The 24,897-nt window shown below is 38.4% G+C and overlaps 1 protein-coding gene across 1 annotated transcript in view; it reads right to left on the bottom strand.

Moving 5' to 3' along the window:
* Positions 1-4,406: 4,406 nt before the first annotated feature.
* Positions 4,407-24,897, bottom strand: part of xpo4 (exportin 4) — a 57,342-nt gene continuing 36,851 nt past the window's right edge. Inside the window, exons 9-24 of the mRNA XM_056389154.1 lie at positions 20,814-20,988; positions 19,449-19,625; positions 19,179-19,321; positions 18,855-19,000; positions 17,499-17,676; positions 13,185-13,344; positions 12,853-13,022; positions 11,734-11,908; positions 9,793-9,999; positions 9,594-9,680; positions 9,116-9,296; positions 8,878-8,999; positions 8,633-8,763; positions 7,636-7,753; positions 7,442-7,534; positions 4,407-6,155 (exon numbers count right to left, since the gene is read on the bottom strand). Of these exons, the coding sequence (XP_056245129.1) occupies positions 5,958-6,155; positions 7,442-7,534; positions 7,636-7,753; positions 8,633-8,763; positions 8,878-8,999; positions 9,116-9,296; positions 9,594-9,680; positions 9,793-9,999; positions 11,734-11,908; positions 12,853-13,022; positions 13,185-13,344; positions 17,499-17,676; positions 18,855-19,000; positions 19,179-19,321; positions 19,449-19,625; positions 20,814-20,988 (2,461 nt within the window). The 3' untranslated portion in view covers positions 4,407-5,957. The remainder of the gene's footprint in view (positions 6,156-7,441; positions 7,535-7,635; positions 7,754-8,632; positions 8,764-8,877; positions 9,000-9,115; positions 9,297-9,593; positions 9,681-9,792; positions 10,000-11,733; positions 11,909-12,852; positions 13,023-13,184; positions 13,345-17,498; positions 17,677-18,854; positions 19,001-19,178; positions 19,322-19,448; positions 19,626-20,813; positions 20,989-24,897) is intronic.

Genomic DNA, 24,897 nt, shown 5'->3' on the forward strand with positions numbered 1-24,897 from the left:
ACATTTTTTTCACATTTTTATGCCTTACTATACTATGATGTTTTTCCACATTTTTATGCCTTACTATACTATGACGTTTTTTTCACATTTTTATGCCTTACTATACTATGATGTTTTTTCACATTTTTATGCCTTACTATACTATGATGTTTTTTGACGTTTTTATGCCTTACTATATTATGATGTTTTTTGTCATACTATACTATGACATTTTTATGCCTTACTATACTATGACATTTTTTCCACATTTTTATGCCTTACTATACTATGATGTTTTTCCACATTTTTATGCCTTACTATACTATGACGTTTTTTTCACATTTTTATGCCTTACTATACTATGATGTTTTTTGACATTTTTATGCCTTACTATATTATGACATTTTTTGTCATACTATACTTTGACATTTTTATGCCTTACTATACTATGACATTTTTTCCACATTTTTATGCCTTACTATACTATGATGTTTTTCCACATTTTTATGCCTTACTATACTATAACGTTTTTTTCACATTTTTATGCCTTACTATACTATGACGTTTTTTCACATTTTTATGCCTTACTATACTATGACGTTTTTTGTCATACTATACTTTGACATTTTTATGCCTTACTATAATATGACATTTTTTCCACATTTTTATGCCTTACTATACTATGATGTTTTTCCACATTTTTATGCCTTACTATACTATAACGTTTTTTTCACATTTTTATGCCTTACTATACTATGACGTTTTTTCACATTTTTATGCCTTACTATACTATGATGTTTTTTGAAATTTTTATGCCTTACTATATTATGATGTTTTATGCCTTACTATACTATGACGTTTTTTCACATTTTTATGCCTTACTATACTATGATGTTTTTCCACATTTTTATGCCTTACTATACTATGATGTTTTTTGAAATTTTTATGCCTTACTATATTATGACATTTTTTGTCATACTATACTATGACGTTTTTTCACATTTTTATGCCTTACTATACTATGATGTTTTTCCACATTTTTATGCCTTACTATACTATGATGTTTTTTGACATTTTTATGCCTTACTATATTATGACATTTTTTGTCATACTATACTATGACATTTTTATGCCTTACTATACTATGACATTTTTTCCACATTTTTATGCCTTACTATACTATGACGTTTTTTTCACATTTTTACGCCTTACTATATTAAGATGTTTTTTGTCATACTATACTATGACATTTTTTCCACATTTTTATGCCTTACTATACTATGACACTTTTTACACATTTTTATGCCTTACTATACTATGATGTTTTTTCACATTTTTATGCCTTACTATACTATGATGTTTTTTAACATTTTTATGCCTTACTATATTATGATGTTTTTTGTCATACTATACTATGACATTTTTATGCCTTACTATACTATGACATTTTTTCCACATTTTTATGCCTTACTATACTATGATGTTTTTCCACATTTTTATGCCTTACTATACTATGACGTTTTTTCACATTTTTATGCCTTACTATACAATGATGTTTTTTGACATTTTTATGCCTTACTATATTATGACATTTTTTGTCATACTATACTTTGACATTTTTATGCCTTACTATACTATGACATTTTTTCCACATTTTTATGCCTTACTATACTATGATGTTTTTCCACATTTTTATGCCTTACTATACTATAACGTTTTTTTCACATTTTTATGCCTTACTATACTATGACGTTTTTTTCACATTTTTACGCCTTACTATAGTATGACATTTTTTTGTCATACTATACTATGACATTTTTATAGCTTACTATACTATGACATTTTTTCCACATTTTTATGCCTTACTATACTATAACCTTTTTTTCACATTTTTATGCCTTACTATATTAAGATGTTTTTTGTCATACTATACTATGACATTTTTTCCACATTTTTATGCCTTACTATACTATGACACTTTTTACACATTTTTATGCCTTACTATACTATGACGTTTTTTTGTCATGCTATACTATGAAGTTTTTTGACATTTTTATGCCTTACTATATTATGACATTTTTTGTCATACTATACTATGACATTTTTATGCCTTACTATACTATAACCTTTTTTTCACATTTTTATGCCTTACTATATTAAGATGTTTTTTGTCATACTATACTATGGCGTTTTTAAGCATTACTATACTACAACGTTTTTTTCACATTTTTATGCCTTACTATACTATGACGTTTTTTTCACATTTTTATGCTTTCCTATATTATGTTTTTTGACATTTTTATGCCTTACTATATTATGATGTTTTATGTCTTAATATACTATGACGTTTTTTTCAAATTTTTATGCTTTACTATACTATGACGTTTTTTGTCCTACTATACTATGACGTTTTTATGCCTTACTATACTATGACGTTTTTTTTCACATTTTTACACCTTACTATACTATGATGTTTTTTAACATTTTTATGCCTTACTATATTATGACATTTTTTGTCATACTATACTATGACATTTTTATGGCTTACTATACTATGACATTTTTTCCACATTTTTATGCCTTACTATACTATGACCTTTTTTTCACATTTTTATGCCTTACTATATTAAGATGTTTTTTGTCATACTATACTATGACGTTTTTATGCCTTACTATACTATAATGTTTTTTTCACATTTTTATGCCTTACTATACTATGACATTTTTTTCACATTTTTATGCCTTACTATATTATGACGTTTTTTTCACATTTTTAAGCCTTACTATACTATGACGTTTTTTGTCATACTATACTATGACATTTTTATGCCTTACTATACTATGACGTTTTTTTCACATTTTTATGCCTTACTATACTGTGATGTTTTTTGACATTTTTATGCCTTACTATATTATGACATTTTTTTCATACTATACTATGACATTTTTATGGCTTACTATACTATGACATTTTTTCCACATTTTTATGCCTTACTATATTATGATCTTTTATGCCTTACTATACTATGACGTTTTTTTCAAATTTTTATGCTGTACTATACTATGACATTTTTTCCACATTCTTATGCCTTACTATACTATGATGTTTTTTGTCATACTATACTATGACGTTTTTATGCCTTACTATACTATGACGTTTTTTGACATTTTTATGCCTTACTTTATTATGACATTTTTTGTCATACTATACTATGACATTTTTATGCCTTACTATACTATGACGTTTTTTTCACATTTTTATGCCTTACTATACTATGATGTTTTTTGGCATACTATACTATGACATTTTTATGCCTTACTATACTATGACGTTTTTTTCACATTTTTATGCCTTACTATATTATGATGTTTTTTGTCATACTATACTATGACATTTTTATGCCTTACTATACTATGATGTTTTTTGACTTTTTTTTTATACTATACTATGACGTTTTTTTCACATTTTTATGCTTTACTATACTATGAAGTTTTTTCCACATTTTTATGCCTCATTATAATATGACTTTTTTTTCAAATTTTTATGCCTTACTATATTATGACATTTTTTTTATATTTTATGCCTTACTATAATATGACGTTTTTTTCATATTTTTATGCCTTACTATAATATGACGTTTTATGCCTTACTATACTATGACATTTTTTCCACATTTTTATGCCTTACTGTACTATGACGTTTTTTTGTCATACTATACTATGACATTTTTTCCACATTTTTATGCCTTACTATACTATGACGTTTTTATGCCCTACTATACTATAACTTTTTTCACATTTTTATGCTTTACTATACTATGACGGTTCGTCATTTCATAGCTCACTTTACTATATTTCATACCTTACTATATTATGACTTTTTAAAAATTGTATGCCTTACTATACTATAAAGTTTTATGCCTTACTATACTATGCCATTTTCTGACATTTTATGCCTTACTATACTATGATATACTATGACGTTTTATAGCTCACTATACTATGATGTTTCATGCCTTATTATACTATGATGTTTAAATGATATTTTATACCTTACTATACTATGACTTTTTTTTCCACATTTTGATGCCTTACTATACTATGATGTTTCATGCCTTATTATACTATGATGTTTAAATGATATTTTATACCTTACTATACTATGACTTTTTTTTCCACATTTTGATGCCTTACTATACTATGATGTATTTTTACACTCATCCTTGTTCATTCTGCTGGAGAGAAATCAGTATACTGTGACACCGACATTAAAATAAATAAATCAAATTTGGTATTTTGTGAATCCTTCCACACACAGAAGAAACTTTAGGAATATTTGCAGCTGACCAAGTCCAGAGAACAAATCCAGATCCTTTGTGTGTGTGATTGTGTGTTAGTCCATAAAGTTATTAGTCCTAACACTGTGATAAAAAGTATAATCAATAACTTTATTTATTACTAAAGTAGATAAAAGACTTTACAAACAGACACGACACGTTAAGGAAAATGCAGAGGCCAGAACATTTTATACAATAAGTTTATGTACACTTTTACACTTCATTAACAAAACAGCCATTCTACAATAACCAGGATAGTGCTCTGAACGAGGAGGAATCTGTCTGCAACATAATGCTTCAACAAGTGGCTCTGCTCCTTTTTATTTGGTTTGTTATTGCTGTCCTTCAACTCCAACAGTCTCTACTTCGATCCAGTGTGTGCTGAAGAGTGATACGGTGGATGTGCTGCTGTAGAAAAAAAAAAACAAAAAACAAAACTACTCAAATTACTCTGCTAAAGTTTAGAGGCCCGAGTAATCTCACGGGCCTTCGTCTGTCCGGAGGGAGGCGGCTGCAACGTCGAACTACAATCCAAAATATCAAACTGCAAAAAGGTCAACACAGAGAAAGTTGCTCCCTCTTTAGCTGAATTCAGACAATGTTGAACTCATACAGCTCTTCCTGCCGTCCACTGGCATATAAAAACATTTCAGTCCGTTTCTTCTTTTGTCTTTGAACAAACATTTCTCATGGTTTCTGGTCTGAAAACATTTTATATATATATATATTTATGTATATATATGTACACCCTTTAGTGAAATGCAATCTGATTTTGGTTTTCTGTCATCGCCAACAATCAAACAAACAAATAAACAAACAAACAAACAAACAAACGCCCTCCTGTGCTGTGTGGTTCAGCAAGCCCAAAGACAGCGGGGGCCGGCCATAGCCATACCTTTGTTGTCATGGCAACATGTCACGTGCGGGTAATGTTCCGTGCACGTGTGTGTGTTTGTGAATGTTTGTGCATCCACTGAGTTTTTTGGCGAATGGCAGGCACAGTCAACGTGTCTTGTCAGTTGATGTATGACGTGATTTGCTCGCTCTTGTGCACGTACGTGCGCGCACACACACACACACGCACACAATCGCACAGAACAATCAACAAAACAAAGGCACTCTGGGAAGGATTGGGGCGACGTGTGTGTGTGTGTGGAAACTGTTAAAAAAAAGAAGTGTGTGTGTGTGTCGCCAAGGCCCCTCTAATACCTTCATCTATAAACCCTCACACTGGAAAAAACTTCTTCACTTTTCAGTAACAGCAACCTGTTTTACCCTGTATGTGTGTTTGTGTGTGTGTTCCTGTGTGTGTGTTTGTGTGCACTCTGGCGGCCTCCAGGCACATGAGGAGGAGGAGGACAATTCCATCGGCATCAGCCGCTGCTCCGCCTCTCTCTCGTCATGATGTGCGTAACGGTTGGGGAGGAGAACAAAACCAAAAGAGGAAACCCGAGGATGAGAACACGGGGTCAACATTCAGGCATGAGATGATTCCCCAGCAGGTGCAGAGACAGAGAGGTCCTCCGAGCTGTCTCCTCTACCCATAGTTCATAGGGATGAAGCCAGGGTTGGTGGGTGGGGGAGTCTTTGATTGGTTGCTTTTCAAAACGATGAATCGAGGCGGAGTCGGTTTCTCAGTGGTTATTTCACGCAGAGCAGGCCGCCCACGTTGGCCACAAACTCCTCCAGGCTCTTCAGGAAGGCGACCTTCTGTTTCCGGTCCATGGTGGGTGGCGTGCTGCTGGCCGTCAGCTTGTTGAAGGCGTCGGCCAGCCGCTGGTAGATGACGGCGTCTCTTTGAGAGGAGAGCAGGGTCTCCACCAGCTCCGAATACTCCGCCTGACGGAGGAGAGCGACAGATCAGGTCAGGGTGAAACTAGAACTCGACAGATTCAATGAGCAGCAGAATAATAAATAGATAAATGATAAGTAACGTATAAGTAAAGTATTTGAAAAGCCACAGATGTTTGAGCAAAGTGTCATCACTTTACTGTTTATTTTATTATGCAAGTTTAATTTTCAACTGTAAAATATCCAGTTACTTAAATAAACTCATACTTATGGTGGACAAACTATAATTACAACATTAAATTACTTCAAACATAATTTGTCACTCATCGACTGACATGCTCACAGATACAATATATCTCTAGTTACAATTCTTCAATAATGAAATTTAAATCCAAAAGGTTTATGGCTGCAACAAATTATTATAATTATATATTACTACTGGTATATCTATTATTGATTAATCTGCTGATTCATTTCTCAATCATTCTCTATAAAATGTCAGAAAATACTGAAAAATACACATCAGAATTTGTATTGGATACACTGTAAGTCAAGTCTTTATGAGCGGTGATAGTTGGGGTTCAAAAATGCAGTTAAAACATCTGACATTCATTTGCTGGCAGTGGATAATGGGTAATCTTATACTAACATTATCATTAAATTAATGGACCATCACAGTGGAGCTGTGTTTGTGCAGACCAAACACTAGAGGGCGTCTGGAGTCATGCACCAAAACTTCCTGCTTCTCTGATAATGTGAGCAGCTTGATTTGTTGTGACTTTTAATTCATATTTAAACATGTAACAGATATGAAAGGCCAATGTCTCTCGTGAGGACGCTTCTCATGATGTGTTTGGTCAACTGCTGCTGTTACTGAAGTGGACAGTCCAGTCGGACAGTGGACGCAGGCTTCCCATCAGACAACAGACAGGAAACATTACGTCCACACAGTTGTGGAGACCAACATTTCTGCAGCCAAGAAAGAATTTACCAATAACTACTTGATTGTGGGTTTCAATCTGAGCTAATTCTATATCTGACCTGAAGACCATTTTATAAACGAGACTCCTGCTCGCAGAAGAAATTACACTTTAAAAAGCTGCACAAAAGCCCAGACTGAGCGTCTTCAAAAAGAAAGAGCTCAATCATCTAAAAGCCTTCAGCTACTTTAAATGGCAAGAAAATCCAAAGCAAACTTAACAGCTGGTCATTGATTTTATATCTACCAGTTATTTTTAGTTTACTCTCAGTATTTCTTCTTTGAACATTAGCGGATTAAACCACTGCAGTATCCTCACCCCTGCATGTGTTTTATCAGTCAGTCAGTCACTCACCTGGTGCAGGCACACGAGTGTGTAAAGAGCTTCTCCTGCTGCCACCGTCATCTCTGTGTTGTGTTTTTGCAGGACCAGCATGTCAAACACCAACTGAAGACAGAGGACGGAGCACAGGGAGATAAGAAAGGAAAAATTATTATACAACAAAAAAAGTCTACATCAGTCAAAAAAGTTCCAGGAATGCTTTATACCTTGAGGAAGTGACGAGTGGCGATGAAGAGAGGCGTGTCTTTCTCCTGGTTTTTGGCGCACTGTTCAGCCAGAGGAGACAACGCCTCCAAGCACAGCTGACTGATCTCTGAACTCATCCTGAAAATAGACGTTAAGGAGCAGAAACCACCAAAAAAGAAAAAAAAAAAAACAAAAAAACAAAAACTGTCTTTTTAAATCTTGCACCAGGCACAGTGAAGTAGAGAGAGGCAACGGATGACAAACCTAGTTAAAATAAGGTTGTGGTTCTCTTCTTTTTGAAGCAAAAGTTTTATGTGAAATTGTGACTGAACATGGTGACAACGACAATAATATCATTGCAATATCTATAAAACGTCTGAGAGAGATAATAATGATAATGCTATCAGTCAACTTCATCTTTGCCTTTGTTTACTCTGTGTTTTGTCTCTTTTTTGGCAAATGAATTCGACTCAAATACGAGCGTAGGGAGGTGTAACTGTACGAAGGTGCACAACATCCAGATGAACTGATCAAAAAAAGATCCACAAGGCCTCAATTTCCATCTAACATCGACCATATAATCATGCCAATATTTCACTTTTTAAATATCGCTACCTGTGTATTGTGACACACCTGGTTTTAGTGGAGACCAATATACACTCCTAATAAATATATATATAGGAAATATGTATTACTATGGGGAATATTAGTGTTTTTTCTACAAAATCCATTTTTCTATTTAACCACAGAAACAAATTTCCTCTAAACAACAGCACTATAAGATACTTGTCAAAATAAAAATATTCCAAAATTGACAAAACTATGATATAATTTGGAAACTGTTTGATCAGTGGGCGAGCATTTGACGCCAACTTTCAGTACCTGACAGTTTTCAGTTGAATCTGTGCTGAGGACATATTTTGGACAGGACCAAAAATGTTCTGAGGCTCAATACCCAGCTGTAAATCAAGAATACCAACAACAACAACAACAACAACACAGACAGTGGAAGGATACGAGGTCATTCCCAGCTCCAGGGAGAACATGAGGCTCTTGAAGAGGTCTTCAGGCAGCTGTGGGATCTTCTCTGGGAAGATCTCACAGATGAAGGTGATGAGCTTGTAGTACTGGTTACACAGAGAGGGGAACTGGAGAAACAACGAGGACGGGATCAGTATGTGCACACAGAACAGAACAGATTTGGATTTTTTAAAGCACTCAGAGGAAACAATACTCCAAAAATCCATGTTGTGCAGTTTTACCTTGAGCAGGTCCTGAGACATGAGTGGAAGAACAATATTGACGCCATAAAGAACCACATCTGCTGCCGATACTGTCCTATTGGAGGCTGGCGTTCCCTGGTCTTGGTTCCGAAACACCTCATCTAAAACACAGCAGTTTGAAAAAAAAATCAATCTCAAGAAAATGACAACACAAACAAGGATAAGGAAAAGTTTTCTACTCTCATTTAAAGACAGAAAAAACATCGAGCCAACAAACCTGTGTCGCTGAAGTCGATGAACTCTTTGGAGAGCAGGTTGGTGAGCAGCTCCATGATGAGCAGCAGGTCCTGGTACTGGTCCTCCTCGGCCGTGGCGTCGCTTCGCTTCCGGCTCTGGTTGTTCTTGGAGTAGACTTGTAGCAACGTGAGACAGGCCTCGTACAGCTTCATGGACTTAGTCTGAACGAGGAGAGGAGAAAACACAGTGTCACAGTTAATGGATCCTACATTTCCCATAATACAACTTGATAGCATCTTTTCATTAGACCCTTGCTGTGTGGTAAATACCCATCACTTTAAAAATGTTCATGTCCAACACAGACTTTCTGTTCCACATGTGTCGTCTCTACGCTCAGCTGAGAAGACTCAAATGATGACACATTAAAATAATGAAATTAAAATGATTGAAGATCGCTGTATGCATATGGAAGCATATGGGTGTAGGTGTGTGTGTGTATGCGCAGGTAAAACACTCACCTCTCCCAGGTAGCAGATCTGCTTGTGAGCCACTTCCACAAAAACCTCAATAATGAGGTTGATTGTCTCGGGCGTGTTGCTGTAAACCTGCGCAACAAAAACAAAAGAGTTTGTATTTCATCTCGAACATACACACACTGACCAAGTCCTCTTCCATCAGAGTGTAAAGACTTCAGTTCACCTTCCCACCCTCTCTTACCTCCATGAGGCCGATGCAGCTGGACAAGAAGTCCATGAGGAAAGAGAAGAGCGAGGCCACGTTGTCGATCTGCGTCGCCTCTGCGATGCCGCACAGCGCCTCTAACGTAGCGACGATTTCCTGTTTGACGGCTTCTTCCTGGCTGATCTGAGCGAAGTTCTCCTGGTTTATGAGGTTGAGGAAACGCTGCTGAAGAGGGTGAAGCACCTGGATGGAGAGAAACACAGTCTTAGGTTAAATAATGTGTTCAGAAGCGACATACTGTATATTATCTGTCATTTATTCACATCTCCAAACATTCTGAAGTAGCCTGTAGACGTTTCAGTCAGGCTACCTTCAATCAAGCAATTTCATATTTTTAAAAAGATTCAGTCACTTTTATTCATCGATCCAAGATAATTCAAGTATAAGCTGGAGATGAAGTACAAGGGATGCAGTTTTTGATCACAAATGTTCACGCTGATCCATGTACAACATGTGTTTTAAAAATTTCCTCTGTATTCTGCAGCTAATTAACAAATTTAATGGGACTATTTTGTGTTTTTCTAACGACTGTGCCCTGTTAAAGCTCTTCAGGGGAGACATAAGTTGAACACTAGTATGCCTTTTAAAGCAGTTTTTAATATTCTAAGGTAATTTTTAAATCAGTGGCAGCCTGTTGTTTATAAGCACACCTGCAGGAAAACAGCCTGGTGTCATCCTTCATCTGAGCTATTTGAACTCAGTGCAGTGTGTTTACTGTGAACAGTGATTTCTCGGTGCCTGTGAGGAAAGAGCAGTGATGTAAAGATGTAACAAAGGAGTCTTCCTCCTCCAACAGTCAGATCCAAGTTCAGACCGAGCAGCTGTATGACTCAACAGCTGCTGTCTCACTTATACACCCCCCCCACCCCCACATAATTACTCTGGAGTCATTGTGGCTTTGCACCCCCATTTACTACTGTCAGCCTATTAAGACAAAGGCCTGCGGGATCAAGACAAGGATCATGTTATACACAAGGGAGAAAGACTCGACGGGGGAATATTATCGACCGCTTCCATCACTCCTAATCCCCACATCTGACGGGAGTCTGTGGGGCTCAGTGACTCTGAACCGGACTAACTCTCGCCAAAGTCTGAGCTCATGACTGCGATGAAATTATCAGTTTATATTGTTGTTTTATTTGGTACCAGATGTGAACCAGGTGAAGAAACCAGAAACTTCATAATTATCCTTTATTGCTCAGAAAAGCTGTGTTCGCATACACTATGACAGTTTTATTCGAAGCTGATCCAAAACATTTGTGCGTAAACAGACAGTCTGAGAAATAATTTTACTGTTGTCCTTCGTTTTCTTTCACGTTATCTTCATGGTTGGTTAAACTGGTTTGTTTACAACCTGTCTGATTGTCTCACTGCTCGTTTCTTCCCTGCGCTGCCTTTAGAAACTTCACTTCTTATCCAGATCTCAGCAATTAACTTGGTCAGTGAAACGTTATTAAAACTCAACACAAGTTGTAACAAACAGAAACATTCTTTTACAGACGACTACAAGGGGAAAAAAAAATGTCTGGAAAATCCGAGTCTTTGCACATTATGTTCTGGTAATTGTTCTGCTCTGTTTATAGAATTTAATTTCATTTACAGGACTTATGTTTGCCAGAACTTTTCAGCCGCTGAGGAGGTGTGGAACTTCTAACACATAGAATTTAATTAGTGTGGTTTCACAAAATAAAATTTACAGTCCCATGATGCCTCCCCCCTTCTCCGCCTTCCTAAGCTCAGTGTTACTGCCGAATGTCAGCGTGTTGTTTTAGTTTACTTTTTTGTTTTACATTATTTTTGGGGCGTTTTAGAGGTATATTGGATATTTTAGACTGGAAAATAAACAAGTACTTACTACATTTATCATTTACTTCAATCATTTTATTCATTATTGACAAATAAATCAGCACACGTTACCTCGGCCCAGTATTGCTGTTTAGTGTCAGAGTCCATGTGTGCGAAGCCTCCGAGGACCAAAGCTTTCATCAGAGACCTCTGCACCGAGCTGGACAGCAGGTGGAGAGGCGGACTGCGGCTGGCAAACTGCTTCGCCAGGTTCCACCAGCTCTCACACTGCACCACGATGTTCGCCCTGAACAGACAGACAGACAGACAGAAAGACAGACGGACAGACAGACAGACAGACAGACAGACAGACAGACAGACAGACAGAGAGGGAGGGAGGGAGGCAGATTGTTGTTATTACTCTGCAAAAACATCTGCACTTACAGACAGATGATCTCACCCAAAATGTCTTTTTGATCAAAGTGATGCCTAATTTAAACGCTGCTGATGTCCTGTGAAAACTCTTAATCCAGTTTGGCTGATTTGCATGTTTTTATTTTGACTGAAAGTGAAGAGGTTTCTGAACAGTCTCAAAAACAAGATTTTAATGAAGTGCATTTTCATTCACCACAGAACAGAAGATTGTTTTTCATGGTTCATGAAAAAACGAGATGTAAGGTTTTTAATAAAAATTGATAAACCAGATCAACAAAACAATGTTTTTCTTTTTTCTAACTGTTCCATCTAACATCAAAAGGAAACAAGCTAAAACATTATTGGCGAATTACAGAAAAATAGCTTCAAGCTATTTTGGTTCTTGGCTCTTTGGAGTGAGAATATCTCTAAGGCATCAATTTAGACCATTCGTTTTAATCTGTTTCTCGTGAGTCCATCAGCTTTATCAATGTGCAATACTAAATCACTGCAGTCATTTCACATTGAAACAGCACCACCTGTCATTAACTGTTGTCCCGTGGCTTCTCTAACCAACCAAAAACAACTGAACGGCTAAAACTAATGATTATTTTCATTATCAATTCATCTGTTGATTATTTTCTCAATTAACTGATTAATTGTTCAAATGCTAATTTCAATCTCCAAAAGTCAGAGGCGACATCTTCTAATGTCTCATGTTGTCTGACCAACAATCCAATTATAAATGATGAAGCCAGAAAATATTCACATCTGAGAAGTTAGAACCACAAACTATTTTCTCTCAAAGAATTAATCACAACAGTTCACTGTCCTCACCTCTCCCTCTTCTCTACCAGCGTCACCAGCAGCTCCACAGTGTCGTTGGCCAGCTCCGCCTCCGAGCTCCACACAGACAGGTTGTTGATCACCTTCTCCAGAAGGTATCCCACAATCCACTGGGCCCCCTCTGTGTCTGCGCCAAACGCTGTGCTCAGGGGCATGCTGATCTGAGGAGAGACCGAAAAACAGGATGAGACACATGGAAGAGAAACATCTGGTTATTATCAGGGAAAGAAAATACAGAGGTTTGTGTTTGTGCTGAGAAACCTGAGTGACTGACTGCTGGGGGGGAACACTGGAGGATATTAGAGGGGCGGGAAGCCTCATACCTGCTCGTAGAGCTTCTCGTCCACCAGCAGGTACGTCTTGGCCCAGCGTCTGAGGAACCACACGATGTCCTTCCCCATCTGCGGGCTCAGCAGCTCCGTCAGGCTCGCTCTGGTCGCCCTGGACTCAACCTCTGACGTCCGCAAAACCGCCGACAGCAATCTGAGACAGAAGAAAAACAAAGTCCATGTAGTCAGTCATGTTGTGTTTTAGGTTTTGTGCTGTGATGTGTGTATTTTATTTCAAGCTTCATGTATTTTAAAGGCCCATCTAAGAATGGATAAAGCAAATTAACTTCGGCCATAAAAGCTGAGCTACACACTGATGACCACCTCTGCCTAATATGCCGTTAGATCTGACCCACTGAGGCACGGACTCTACAAGACCTCTGAAGGTGTCCTCTAGTATCACGCACCAAGACGTTAGAAGCAGATTCTTTAAGTCCTTTAAGTTGGGAGTTAGAGGCGCCACAGATCAAACATGTTTCTACACATCACCCATCACCCTGTTGCCCAGACCACTGCTGACGGGGAGCACCGGATGAGCCTCGCCTCGGCCCTTTTGTCGTGTGTATGTTTGTTACAAGATAATCGATGTGAGTCGCTTCATCTGTGAGTGATCATAATGTTTCTGCTCACCGGTGTATGGTCATGCCTGCACTAATAAAATATAAACATGGAATATAAAAGGGCAGGAGAGCAGGGGGAGTGGTGATTTGGAATAGAAGGTTTAAATTTATACAGAAATAGATCAGATGATACAAACCAGGTCGTGAAAAGATAATGAGCTCGGCAGCGAGACGAGAAGATATGAAATATGCATCACAATAAAAAGGATGCAGAGTAAAGGTCAGTTTATAGGTCACGAGTCCGTGTGGCTACAAAAAATTTTTGTCATCTGCCCATAAATGTGTGGATCATCTGATGGCGGCTCAAACCAAACATGTAATCATGTTTGTTTTTAGACTGTGTTCACGCCTTTAGGAGCCACCACTGTACTTTATACAAACAGGTTCACTGCTTGATTGAAAATGAAAACCAGCAAAGTTCAACTTTTCATGAATAATCTTTGATTTTTATTTTTCCATAAATGTTTTGCGGGTGCCACTGTTTTGTTTCTGTTGTGTATATCTTGCTTTCACTCCACAGCATGTAATCATGGGCTCGGATGAATAAAAAATCTCAAATCTGAATCTGAAATCTGGAGAAACTGCAGCTGGGAGCAAATGAAGAAGAGCTGGTCCAAAAACGACGAGGCCATGTTAGCTGTGTGGTGACACTTTGTCTTTAGTCGAGACAATAGAGAAGAGAAATGAAGAATTAACGAATTAACTCTACTGCACGGGTGTAATTAATATGAGATTGTTTCATTTATTGTTGTGGAGGGAAATGTGACAATTGTGATATTGATATTAAGTCACAAATCAATCGAACTTCAATACAAAGTCATCATTTTTCTGCCCTTTGTGTGTGTGTGTGTGTGTGTGTGTGTGTGTGTGAAAGACAAAAGGCAAAGTCACGTCCACACACACACACACACAGTATATAAAAGGACAGAGAGACAGAGGGCTTAAAGCAGCTTATGGGTCCGCCCCCCTCAGTGCGCAGTTTCACATTGTTTGCAGAAAACAAAACCACGCTGACATTTACGGGGCCGGGGTCGGCCGCTCGCTATTAGGAAACCTGATGCCATCGGCCACTCATCTCTGCAATCCTCTGTCATTGCTGTCATCCCCCTCACATACACACAAACACACATGCATCCTTGTACGCCTATCTTTGTGGGGTCCTGTCATTGACATAATGCATTCTCTAACCTTAACCATCACAACTGAACTCCTGACCCCAACCCTAAAACCAAGTCTTAACCCCCAAACAGCCACTTAAACTTGTGGTGTGCAGCATTTCAGTCCCAACGAAGCCGCAGGACCCCACAAATATGGTAAAACAAACCCCCACACACACCTCTGCATAATGAACAATCCACAAAAAACAGAGGCGCAATGACCTTCAACAGACAATATCACTGGCTGCTGTGACTGTCTATTGTCGTCACTGTGATTATCTGCACACACACACGCGCACACACGCACACACGCACACACACACACACACACACACACACACACACACACACACACACACACACAGATGATTGCCTTTAAACAAAGAAGCATCCAGTGTGACTGCCAACAGCCGTGACCCGCGCAAGGTTTCTGACACCACAGCCACATACTGTCGTGCTGCACAATTAATTGTTGTTAAAAACAAATCCTCTCCGATAACAGCAACTGGAGATACGCTTTGTGTCCCAGGGAGCGTTTTATTATCTGTCGGTGTATTATTAGAGCCATCATTTTGTGTGCTGATGTTCAACAACCACACGGGGAGAAATCTATTGTGTAAGAGAACAATTTCTAATCCCACGGCAGCAGAAAGAGACCACAGTGCAATGCAACAGCAACAGGAGAGGTTGTCACAATAAACAGATATTTCTGCTCTTACTGGAAGAGTAGCTGGCTGAAAATGAGGTTTGAAAGCCAGAAATCTGAGCCCCCGGAGTAGCAATCGTTCAATAATTCCTATTGATCAACAACTTCTTCTGCAGCCTGCGGATACATTATTGTCATTTTCAGCTCTAGTGCAGTAGAAAATCTTTTTAAGATTTTTCAACTGCAGCAGAAAAAAAACAGATGTATTTTCATGGCGATAAGTGAAACTGTGGACAACCTGCAGCTCACCTGACACCTGACCTTCGCCTTGTTTATCAACTTATACGGCAGCGGTGGGGCGGCTGCTGAGCTGTCGGGGAGCAGCAAGTGATTGTTTTCCTTTCTCATTAATCTCCCCATTATTTCTTCCGCTGATTGATTAATGCTTCTGTTTTACAGTTTCACAAAACTATAAAAAATGACAATCACAAATTCCTAGTGTTCACTGGATTTATCAACATAGGTCAGAATGGCAAGTCTCATTCTTATTGAGAGAAAATCTGTAAAATTTCTAAGCACAATTATGATAATTCATTACAACTGTTGGATTAACATGTAAAAACGTCAGACATTATTTAGCTCTGGCTGCTAAAAAAGGGAAAATTTACTGCTTTTCTAGGTTTTATGTAGTAAATCCAGTATTTTCTAACCACTTCTCAGAAAAAACGTCAGCTTGGGCATTTTCACTATTTTCTGTCATTTCATAGACAAACAATTGACAGAAGTGTTTTTTGTGTCTATGAGGTTAGATTGTCTTATTAGGGGGAGGAAGCTCAGGTTCAGGTTCAGAAAGCTAAAGGCCAAACATCCACATCTGTCATCCTTACACAGTTTATAAAATTTTATGTGTAACTGAGTTTTAAAAGTTTCTCATCCTGAGTCAAACACACTGCACGTTGTCCAGAAAGCACAGTGAGAGGGTGTTTGTTCATGTGTGTTACTGGCTGCAGATTCACATGGTGATTGAGTGTGAATGTAACCCACCTTCAGCTTTATGGGACAATAACTGTGACAACACTTGGAAGAAGGAGCAGCCTCGGACAGTGAGAAAGTCTATTCTGGGAGAGTTTTATGGGGATCTGTCCAGTTAAGTGAGACGAACTGTCACAACAACACAAGGACTGCTGGACACGAAGACGTGCCATCGCATCCAATGCAACAAGCTATCTGCCTTCAGTTTGCCTGGGCGTTGATTCACCAGCATTGTGAAGTTTCCTGTGCAGCACAGTTAACATTTCTTCTGTTAATGAGACCTTCACACTTCAACCACAGTCTCATGTTGATACTGGGGAAGTATCTACTGTTGTTTGAGAGAGTGAGGCTCAAATTCCTTTTTTTCAACTGTGCTATACAGATTTTCTTGGCTAGTTTGAAGATTGGAGCTGTCAGTCTTCCAGTCCTCTATGCCACACGTCAGTAAGAGTCAGGTCTCAAACTTTACGCAACAAAGCCTTAAAACCCTACAATGGATAAACAAGTTACTTGAAAGCTCGTGAATCCTTGGCAACGTCAATCATCTAAATCATCTAACAGCCAGAAAAGCAAATTATAGTAAGAAAAATAATGAAGAAACACAGCACATATAAAACACTTTTCACTTTATGGTTCCTCCACTAATACAATTTGAGTCCATGGTCATACGTCTTTGAATAGCAGAAAGGTTAAAGAATAAAAGCTTTATCCTCAGTTCAGTTTCAAACTTTAGAAGTTTTTTGTTTCTATAGGACACTAAATAAATTCATAAAAGCTCTGACAATAATAACACAAAACATTAAATCAACCTCAGACACAACAGAACCAGTATTCAGTGTGACTTTCATCTCACCTGATGACGGAGTCTGTGCGGTTGCAGCCCGGTATGGACGAGGCCTTCTCCCCCGGGGACCCCAGGATCTGCAGCGTCGTGTTGATGTCCACCTCCGTCGAGTGTTTGATTGAGAACTCCATCACCTCCGAGGGGATCAACGGAGTTTCACCCTGAGGGTCGTCTGCTAATAGATACCCTGCAGAGAGCGCACACGAATATAAACGACATGTTATACATGAAATTACACCACATTTTCTGTTTCCGCCTTCTTATTCTTAAATATTTGTCTGCTTTTTAAGTCTTGTATGATAATAAATTCAATAGGGATTTGAACTTAGTCAGAAGAAAAGCTGTTAGCTCTAGTATCAAGTTGTATATCAGAATAAAATATGAAAAGCATCATTGTCAGCATGAACAAATGTTACTCAACAACTTAACATTTCAAACACACAATTGTCTAGTTTTAGTGTTTTATTGTATTCCACCATATACACTAAAAAATATATATATAGATTTCAGCTTTAACAGCGTCTCCTTTTAGCTGAGCTGCCCACCCAGCTCAAATGGTAAATTAATGGTGAGGAATACACAGCGTTGCCTTAATGATGCTGATTCACACAATATTTCAATAACTCAAACCCACAGAACCGGGTGGAATTCAGTTCTTCTGTTCTGTTCACAAATAAAGTTCATTAAGTGTAATATGCTGCACTAAAAGAGTCATTTACAAACATAATAAAACAGCCGTATTCTAGTGTCTTAGAACGTCATACGGCTTTTCATTAACTACCTTTAGTACTGTGCCTACATTTGTTTTCAAACCATGTGAAGCTTCATGGAACTTAAACCCTTAACCCGAAGACTTAAATGCAAGTCCAGTTTAAATAGTGTAAATGTAAATAGTGATTTTTTTGGAATAGAATGTATAAATACACTATATTGCTTTTTTTTCCCCCTTCAGTTCCTAATTATAAGTTTTCATTATTTTGTAAATTATCATTACTGCCACTAAGTAGTTTATTCTGTTTGTGTGTACATACTAAAATCAGTAGTTTTAATTTATAAATCTAAAATATACTATACTTAGCACTTTATTTCATCAGGCTTGCTGCTTGCCTGCATCACATTTTTAACAGCTGCTAATAAACAAAACAAGCCTGACAGAATACAGAGTGCAGGGAGTGTAATCAAAAACATTAAAATGCAAAGGAAACATCAGCGAGGAAACAATTATGTCTTCCTCCAAAATGAATGACATTTGTGCTGAGTGAGTCCCAACTCTCCTTGTGTCAATCCAAGAGACTGGTTGCTAGATCCGACAGCCCCAATGTCAAAGAAGGACACAAACAAACAAAGTTTTGTCCTGCTGCTGACCTGAGACCAGTATGAGCCAGTGGATGTCCTCATAGAGGTCGTCCAGGACTTTGCGGTCCATTGATCCGGGGTCAGATGAAGCCATGAGATGCTGCTGCGTCCTCTGGAGCTGGCCGTGCAGCCGTGTCACCCGGTCCTCCAGCAGACTGCGGGAAGAGGTCGAAAGACAGAAGTCAACACGGATACACACCAAATCCACAGTGTTGGACACGTTGAACAAGTCTTATTACAAGCTCAAACATACTGAATGAATAAATAAATGAATAATGAATTTATCACAGCAATAAAGTAAATGAAGCACCTGGTAAGTTGTTATACATTTACCTTGTGAGCAGGGGGATACAGTGGTCTGCTGCCACACGTCCCAGCATGCCGATGCTCGACAGCTGATCTGAGAACAGCTCCCTGTCGTCTTCCTGCAGCTCATTGATCTCGTCCTCATCGTGAGACGATATGCCATTCACTGACTGAGGTGAGCGATGAATTACCAAGAGAAAGAGAAAGTAAGTTAACCTCCAACTCTTTGAAACCGACATCTCTGTTTATCATTTAAACGCAGTGAAACACAGCTGTAAAAGCAGGTAAAAGTCTCACCAGGTTGCGTGTGCCGTCAGGAGCAGCTAAGTGACACTGGATATACGAGTTGAAGACCTGGATCGCCGGCTGCACGAAGCAGCCACGAGGAAAGTGCTCCTCGTCCTGGACGAGCGTGAGCCAGGACTCCAGCAGCTTGTCGTAGGCCTCCATGTAAACCATGTCGTCCTTATCCAGCTGAGGGAAGGGAGCACATGGATGTTAGCAAAACACTGCCAACGATTTTCATTATTACTATCCACATCTTTGGTGTTGTCATCACTAACTAGCCAAGTTCACCAGACGGTGGGGGTCGATTGAGCTAGGGTTGAAATTAATAATTATTTTCTTTATTGATTATTTTCTTAATTGTCATGTCGATAAAATGGTGAAACATGACGATTTTAATTTCACAAAAGTCAAAGTGATGTTTTCAGACGCAGTCTTTAATCTGAACAACAGCACAAGCACAGCACAACTCCAGAGATATTCGATTTACTATCATTTAAAAAAGAAAAGCATCAAACCATCACATTTGAGAATTTGGAACCAGTTTTCTGATGATTGACTGATGAATTAATTGACTGATTGTTGCAGCTCTGATTTAATCACCAAAAACCAAAACCTATAACTTACATGTTACATGTTAATACATGTTCGACATTTCAAAAGCAGAAGAATTCACATTGATAAGCACTGGTCACTGCCCCAAACCAAATGTTGAACTCTGGCCTATAATGTGACGTGGGATATGGATTCTACATGTACCACATGGTGAGTACACCTGGATCACAGTGGATCAACTCCTCTTATTTGATATAACTACGTTATAAATGAACAGCAAGTCAACATCTTCAGCATCTATAATCAAGCCAGAAGCTGCAGGAATAACTTGCACTCACTTTACGACAGTTTTTAGGTCTGAGGACCCAAATGTTGTAAATAAAGTGATCGACTGTGCAGGATTTTTTATTCACAGTTCATGAGCAAACCTGTGTTTAAGACTTTGTGGAGTGTAAAAACTTTGTGGTGAATAAAACAAATAAAAAACACTCTGGTTAAACTGGACACAGCCTGTGGACTTTTGCAATCGGTCTCAAGTCAACTTTGCTTCGATTTAAGAGCCAAAAAGGTTGGAAAGCACCGATTTAGAAAATCTAAATTTTACTTGTGATCAGAAAGTGAGGATAGTTAAGTTGCTACAGTTAAAAATGCAGCTGCAAATATGACATCCTCCACATATGACAGTATTTCAAGAGCACAGTATCTCAGAGCTTCTGATCTGGTTACACAAACTTCAATTCCACCACACCTTGGTTTGTACCTAAATGTGACACATGATGTGATTGGATGCAATGAATATGATCTGAGCTATGAACCACTCACCACCTCCTCCAGGGCGGCACTGCGTCCGAACGAGCAGGTGAGCAAAGTGAGGCAGTTGATGAAGGAAGTGAACAGATCGCTGGGCAGCGCTGTTAAAGTACTCCGAGGGAACATGGTGATCAGGTTGGAGATGATATTGGAGATGCCCACTGCCTCGGAGTCCTCGATCTCAATCCTGGGAATACAAATAATAAAATGCGATCAAAAGAAAAGATCTGAAAGATTCTTTATCCTGGTGTTAATGAACAGAGCTCCAAATACTTTATACAGTAGACTCCGGTTTGAATCAATGAAACGATTAAAGAAAAAAACAGCAGCCAAAGGAAAACACATTACAATATCTACTGTGTTAATAAAACAGTGATGATGTGAATTCTAGTAATCCTCTGCCATCAGTAAACCCCCCCCGCCCCAAAAAAAGCAACTTCCTTCTCTTGACAGAGAAAGCTAAGAAAGTTCATACTTCTTCTTTTCCAATTTAATCCAAACCCGTGGTTTGGCCTGAGGAAGGACAGTTTCCACTCTCTAGGGTGAGGCAGAGGCTAAACTGGGGTCACTTTCCAGTTTACCCGCTGGTGACTGAGGTTTGGAAACAGGCATGAAAATTGATCCTTAACCAAAACCCGTGGGCAACTTGACCCCTGAACAGTTTTCCACAGCTGCATCTGAGGTTATTTCTATGGTATTTCTGCCTCATAGTGCAGCACACAGAGTAAGAGGTGGAAGAGAGAATGGCTGTAATTACGTTTCTTGTTTTATCATAAGATCATACCATGAAGCACGAAGTGACAGATCTGGACACGCTGAAAAGAAAAATCATGTTTTCTTCACATGTTTGATGAGTTTTAAAAATAGATATGAAAGTGGCTTTTAATCTGACTTCTACACCATCTGGACAAATCTAACCACGGTGCCTGTACGATCAATGTGAAGAGAAAACTGAAGGATCACAGGAAGAAGTAAGGCAGCCGTGTTCTTAAACAAGTCAAGGCTCAAAGTTAACAGCATTTTATCAGGCGTCAAATATTGTTTGACAAGACTAAGAGTTTTATTTGATAATAAAACCAATACAAATTGAAATTTTGACCTCATGGTAGCGATAGAGAGAGAGAGAGAAAAATAAATAAATCAGGTGATCAGCAAAGTCAGTACTCCTTTTTCCCTGGAGCCCATGAATGTCTGTACAAGATTTAATGGCAATTCATCCAATAGTTGTTGGTTTATTTTAGTCCGAATTACCCACTGACCACCACGGTCATCCACAGAGTCTTGTCAGTATCGTGGCTATAAATGTTTCAAGTGTCACACTTCGGCTTGTAACATTTCTTATTTTAACACGCCATAAGAGTAACGATGAAGATTCAAACGTATAGCTGCCCGCAGAATCGTATTAACCCAGACTTCCATTAAAATTCTCTGTTAAATCTCTTTCTGAACAATTCCTCTGTATCTGAAACATGTCAGCGCTCTGAATTTATCGGAAAAGATGCATCGACAAATGTTTGGACTGTGTTACACCACATGATAACACTGAGCGGGCAGAACCAAAAACAAATGTCAAAATTCAATGTGTGACAGATGGAATCAAGGACATAGCACACGGCTGGAAAAGGCCTGGAATTTATCCAGAAATGTGTGGAATTTTCCAATTCCCAACATACTTACATACAATCTGTCTCTATACTCCACACCACCTCACCACAAAATACATTATCCTGCAATTAAGCTATCAAGGCCACAAAAGCTACCAGAAAATTGCTCACCGAGACCACACAAATATCTCATGTGACCACACCCATCACGCTGTTCACGACAAAAGACCTTCACGTGGGCAACAGCATTAGAAATTGAAGAAGAATTGTAATTTTATTCTTAATTCTGTCTAGTTTGAAGTTAGTGATACTGGTATTTGAGAGTTAAAAAAATATGATACTGAGCTGACTGTTTTGTATGTATCCAGCAGGACATTAAAGACATGGTTTCTAAATGACCTCAGACATATCTTTCTTGACTTGTTGTAATAAGTTGACATATAAACTGATGCTGATACATCTTTGATAAACTAAGACTCCACTGACAGCATCAGGATGTTGAATTATCAGCCTCTCCATTCAGCCGGAAGCTAAACCGAACATGCTTTGGTTCTTATACAATGCATATACTGTAAACCTGCTCAACAGTCTCAGCAGCTGCTTCAATACATTTTCTACATTCCTGCTTAGTTAAGTTGTCTTTTAACCCCTGCACGAAAAGAAAAATCACCTCTGAAGTTTTGTATATTTTTTTTCTTTTCTCGTCTTTGCTGCACCTAAGTAGGAAAAGTCTTAATCCTGAATTTGTATATTTGAACTGACACACCTCTCCAGTCAGTCCGAGTTAGAGAGGAACATTGTGTGTGAGGCCTAGCTAACCCCTATCAGATGGAGTTAAATTGTGAGCAGAACTGTTCAATCACTGTAGATCGGCCATCCCTCTCCGCATGGTTTTCCGATGAGGCAATTGGAAAAAAGCTCCAAGAATAGGTGATTACAGACAGAGCAGGAGAGGAGGGAAGAGAGAGGGAGTGAGTGGGAGCACGTGAGAGACGAGAGAGGGATAGAGAGAGGGGGGAGACCCCTACTCACTGACTCACGTGGTCCAACAGTGAGCTGGTGTGCACATTGAAATGTGTATGTGTGTCTCAGTTATTTATACATGAGAGTCTGGCCCCTTAATTCAGATCAGAACCACGCTGACTACAGACACGCCCACAAATGAACATGAAATACTTCTACTGTACTTATTGGCCCTAGAAAAATCATCTCAGTCTCTCACATTCACACACACAGTTCCCATAAACACCAACATTTCTGATAGAAACCTCAACTAACGCATGTTTTTCAACAGCTATAATAGAGCTTAGACATTGACAAAAGTACAAGTATCAAAACTCAAATGTGTCTGTAGCATCAAGTATTGGTAACTTTAATGTTTGATATTAAATGTCTGGTCAGGTTTGTTTTTATTTATTCTTTGATCCATCCGCTGCTGATCTAAATCCTAGGATCTAAACTAGCACGGTCAGCTAACTGTGCTAGCTTTATTTGATTCAGGCAGACTACTTACAAATACAGCTCCCTTCCTAGCACGCACCGGAAGTCAATGTAACGTCAGAAAGTCGTTGGAATCCAACGCTGGACAGACGTTAAACTAACTGACATTGTGACGTTTGAAAAAGACGTTTAGTTTTGCACACGACTCGAATGAATTTTATGTCATGAGACATTTGGAAGACGCTGGATTTCCGTTGCTCAGCTGACGTCAGTATTCGTTTGGTATTGTCTTGACATTGAATTTTGGTCACCCGACGTCACCACCTACATTCAGCCAAATATTAATGTCTAACGTTGGTGGCGAGCTGCGTGTTAAACCTGAAGGGGGACAAGTGACATTTTAAGTGACATCCTCACATTTTAAGTTGATAACAGTTGCTTATTTACACATTTTACAGTTACGCAGCAACATTGTGATCCATTTGAAATCGTGTTCGTGTCCACTTGGCGTATATAAGTCTAATATTTACTTTCTTTAATCCTAATTTTGGTCTTTTAGCTTATATCTGGCTCTTTAGCTGCTAAATGCTCCATTTTGTTCACCACCTCGTTGCTAACTGTGTCCAGCTGAAACTCACTATACAGCTCCACGTAACTTGATCTGCTCAGAGTAAATACGGAAAATTCCCGTCGTCGTCAGATTCAGGAGCATTTGTAAGTCAAGAGCCTTGAGAATTATGCACTTATAAAAACTGTTTAATGTGTCAAAAATAATTTTATCGATCAGTTTTAATGGCTAAATTATATTTCAGCATTAGCTCCTTTAGCTGTGGATGACAGCATTTCATTTTGTGCTCTTGCATTTGACAGCTTTTCTATTTAGTATGAATGGGGCATATTTTCTTAGGGAAAATGTGCTTACTTCCACTTTAATATAAGTGACTATTCAGAAAGGTCCAATTTGGAATCATCAAAAAAGAAGCAATGAATTAGGCTTATTGAAAAGATTTAATTTCTACAGTTTTCATCTCAAATTGAATTAATAAAAAAGG

This window comes from Seriola aureovittata, chromosome 11 (assembly GCF_021018895.1).
Source record: "Seriola aureovittata isolate HTS-2021-v1 ecotype China chromosome 11, ASM2101889v1, whole genome shotgun sequence".
Taxonomy (NCBI): Eukaryota; Metazoa; Chordata; class Actinopteri; order Carangiformes; family Carangidae; genus Seriola; species Seriola aureovittata.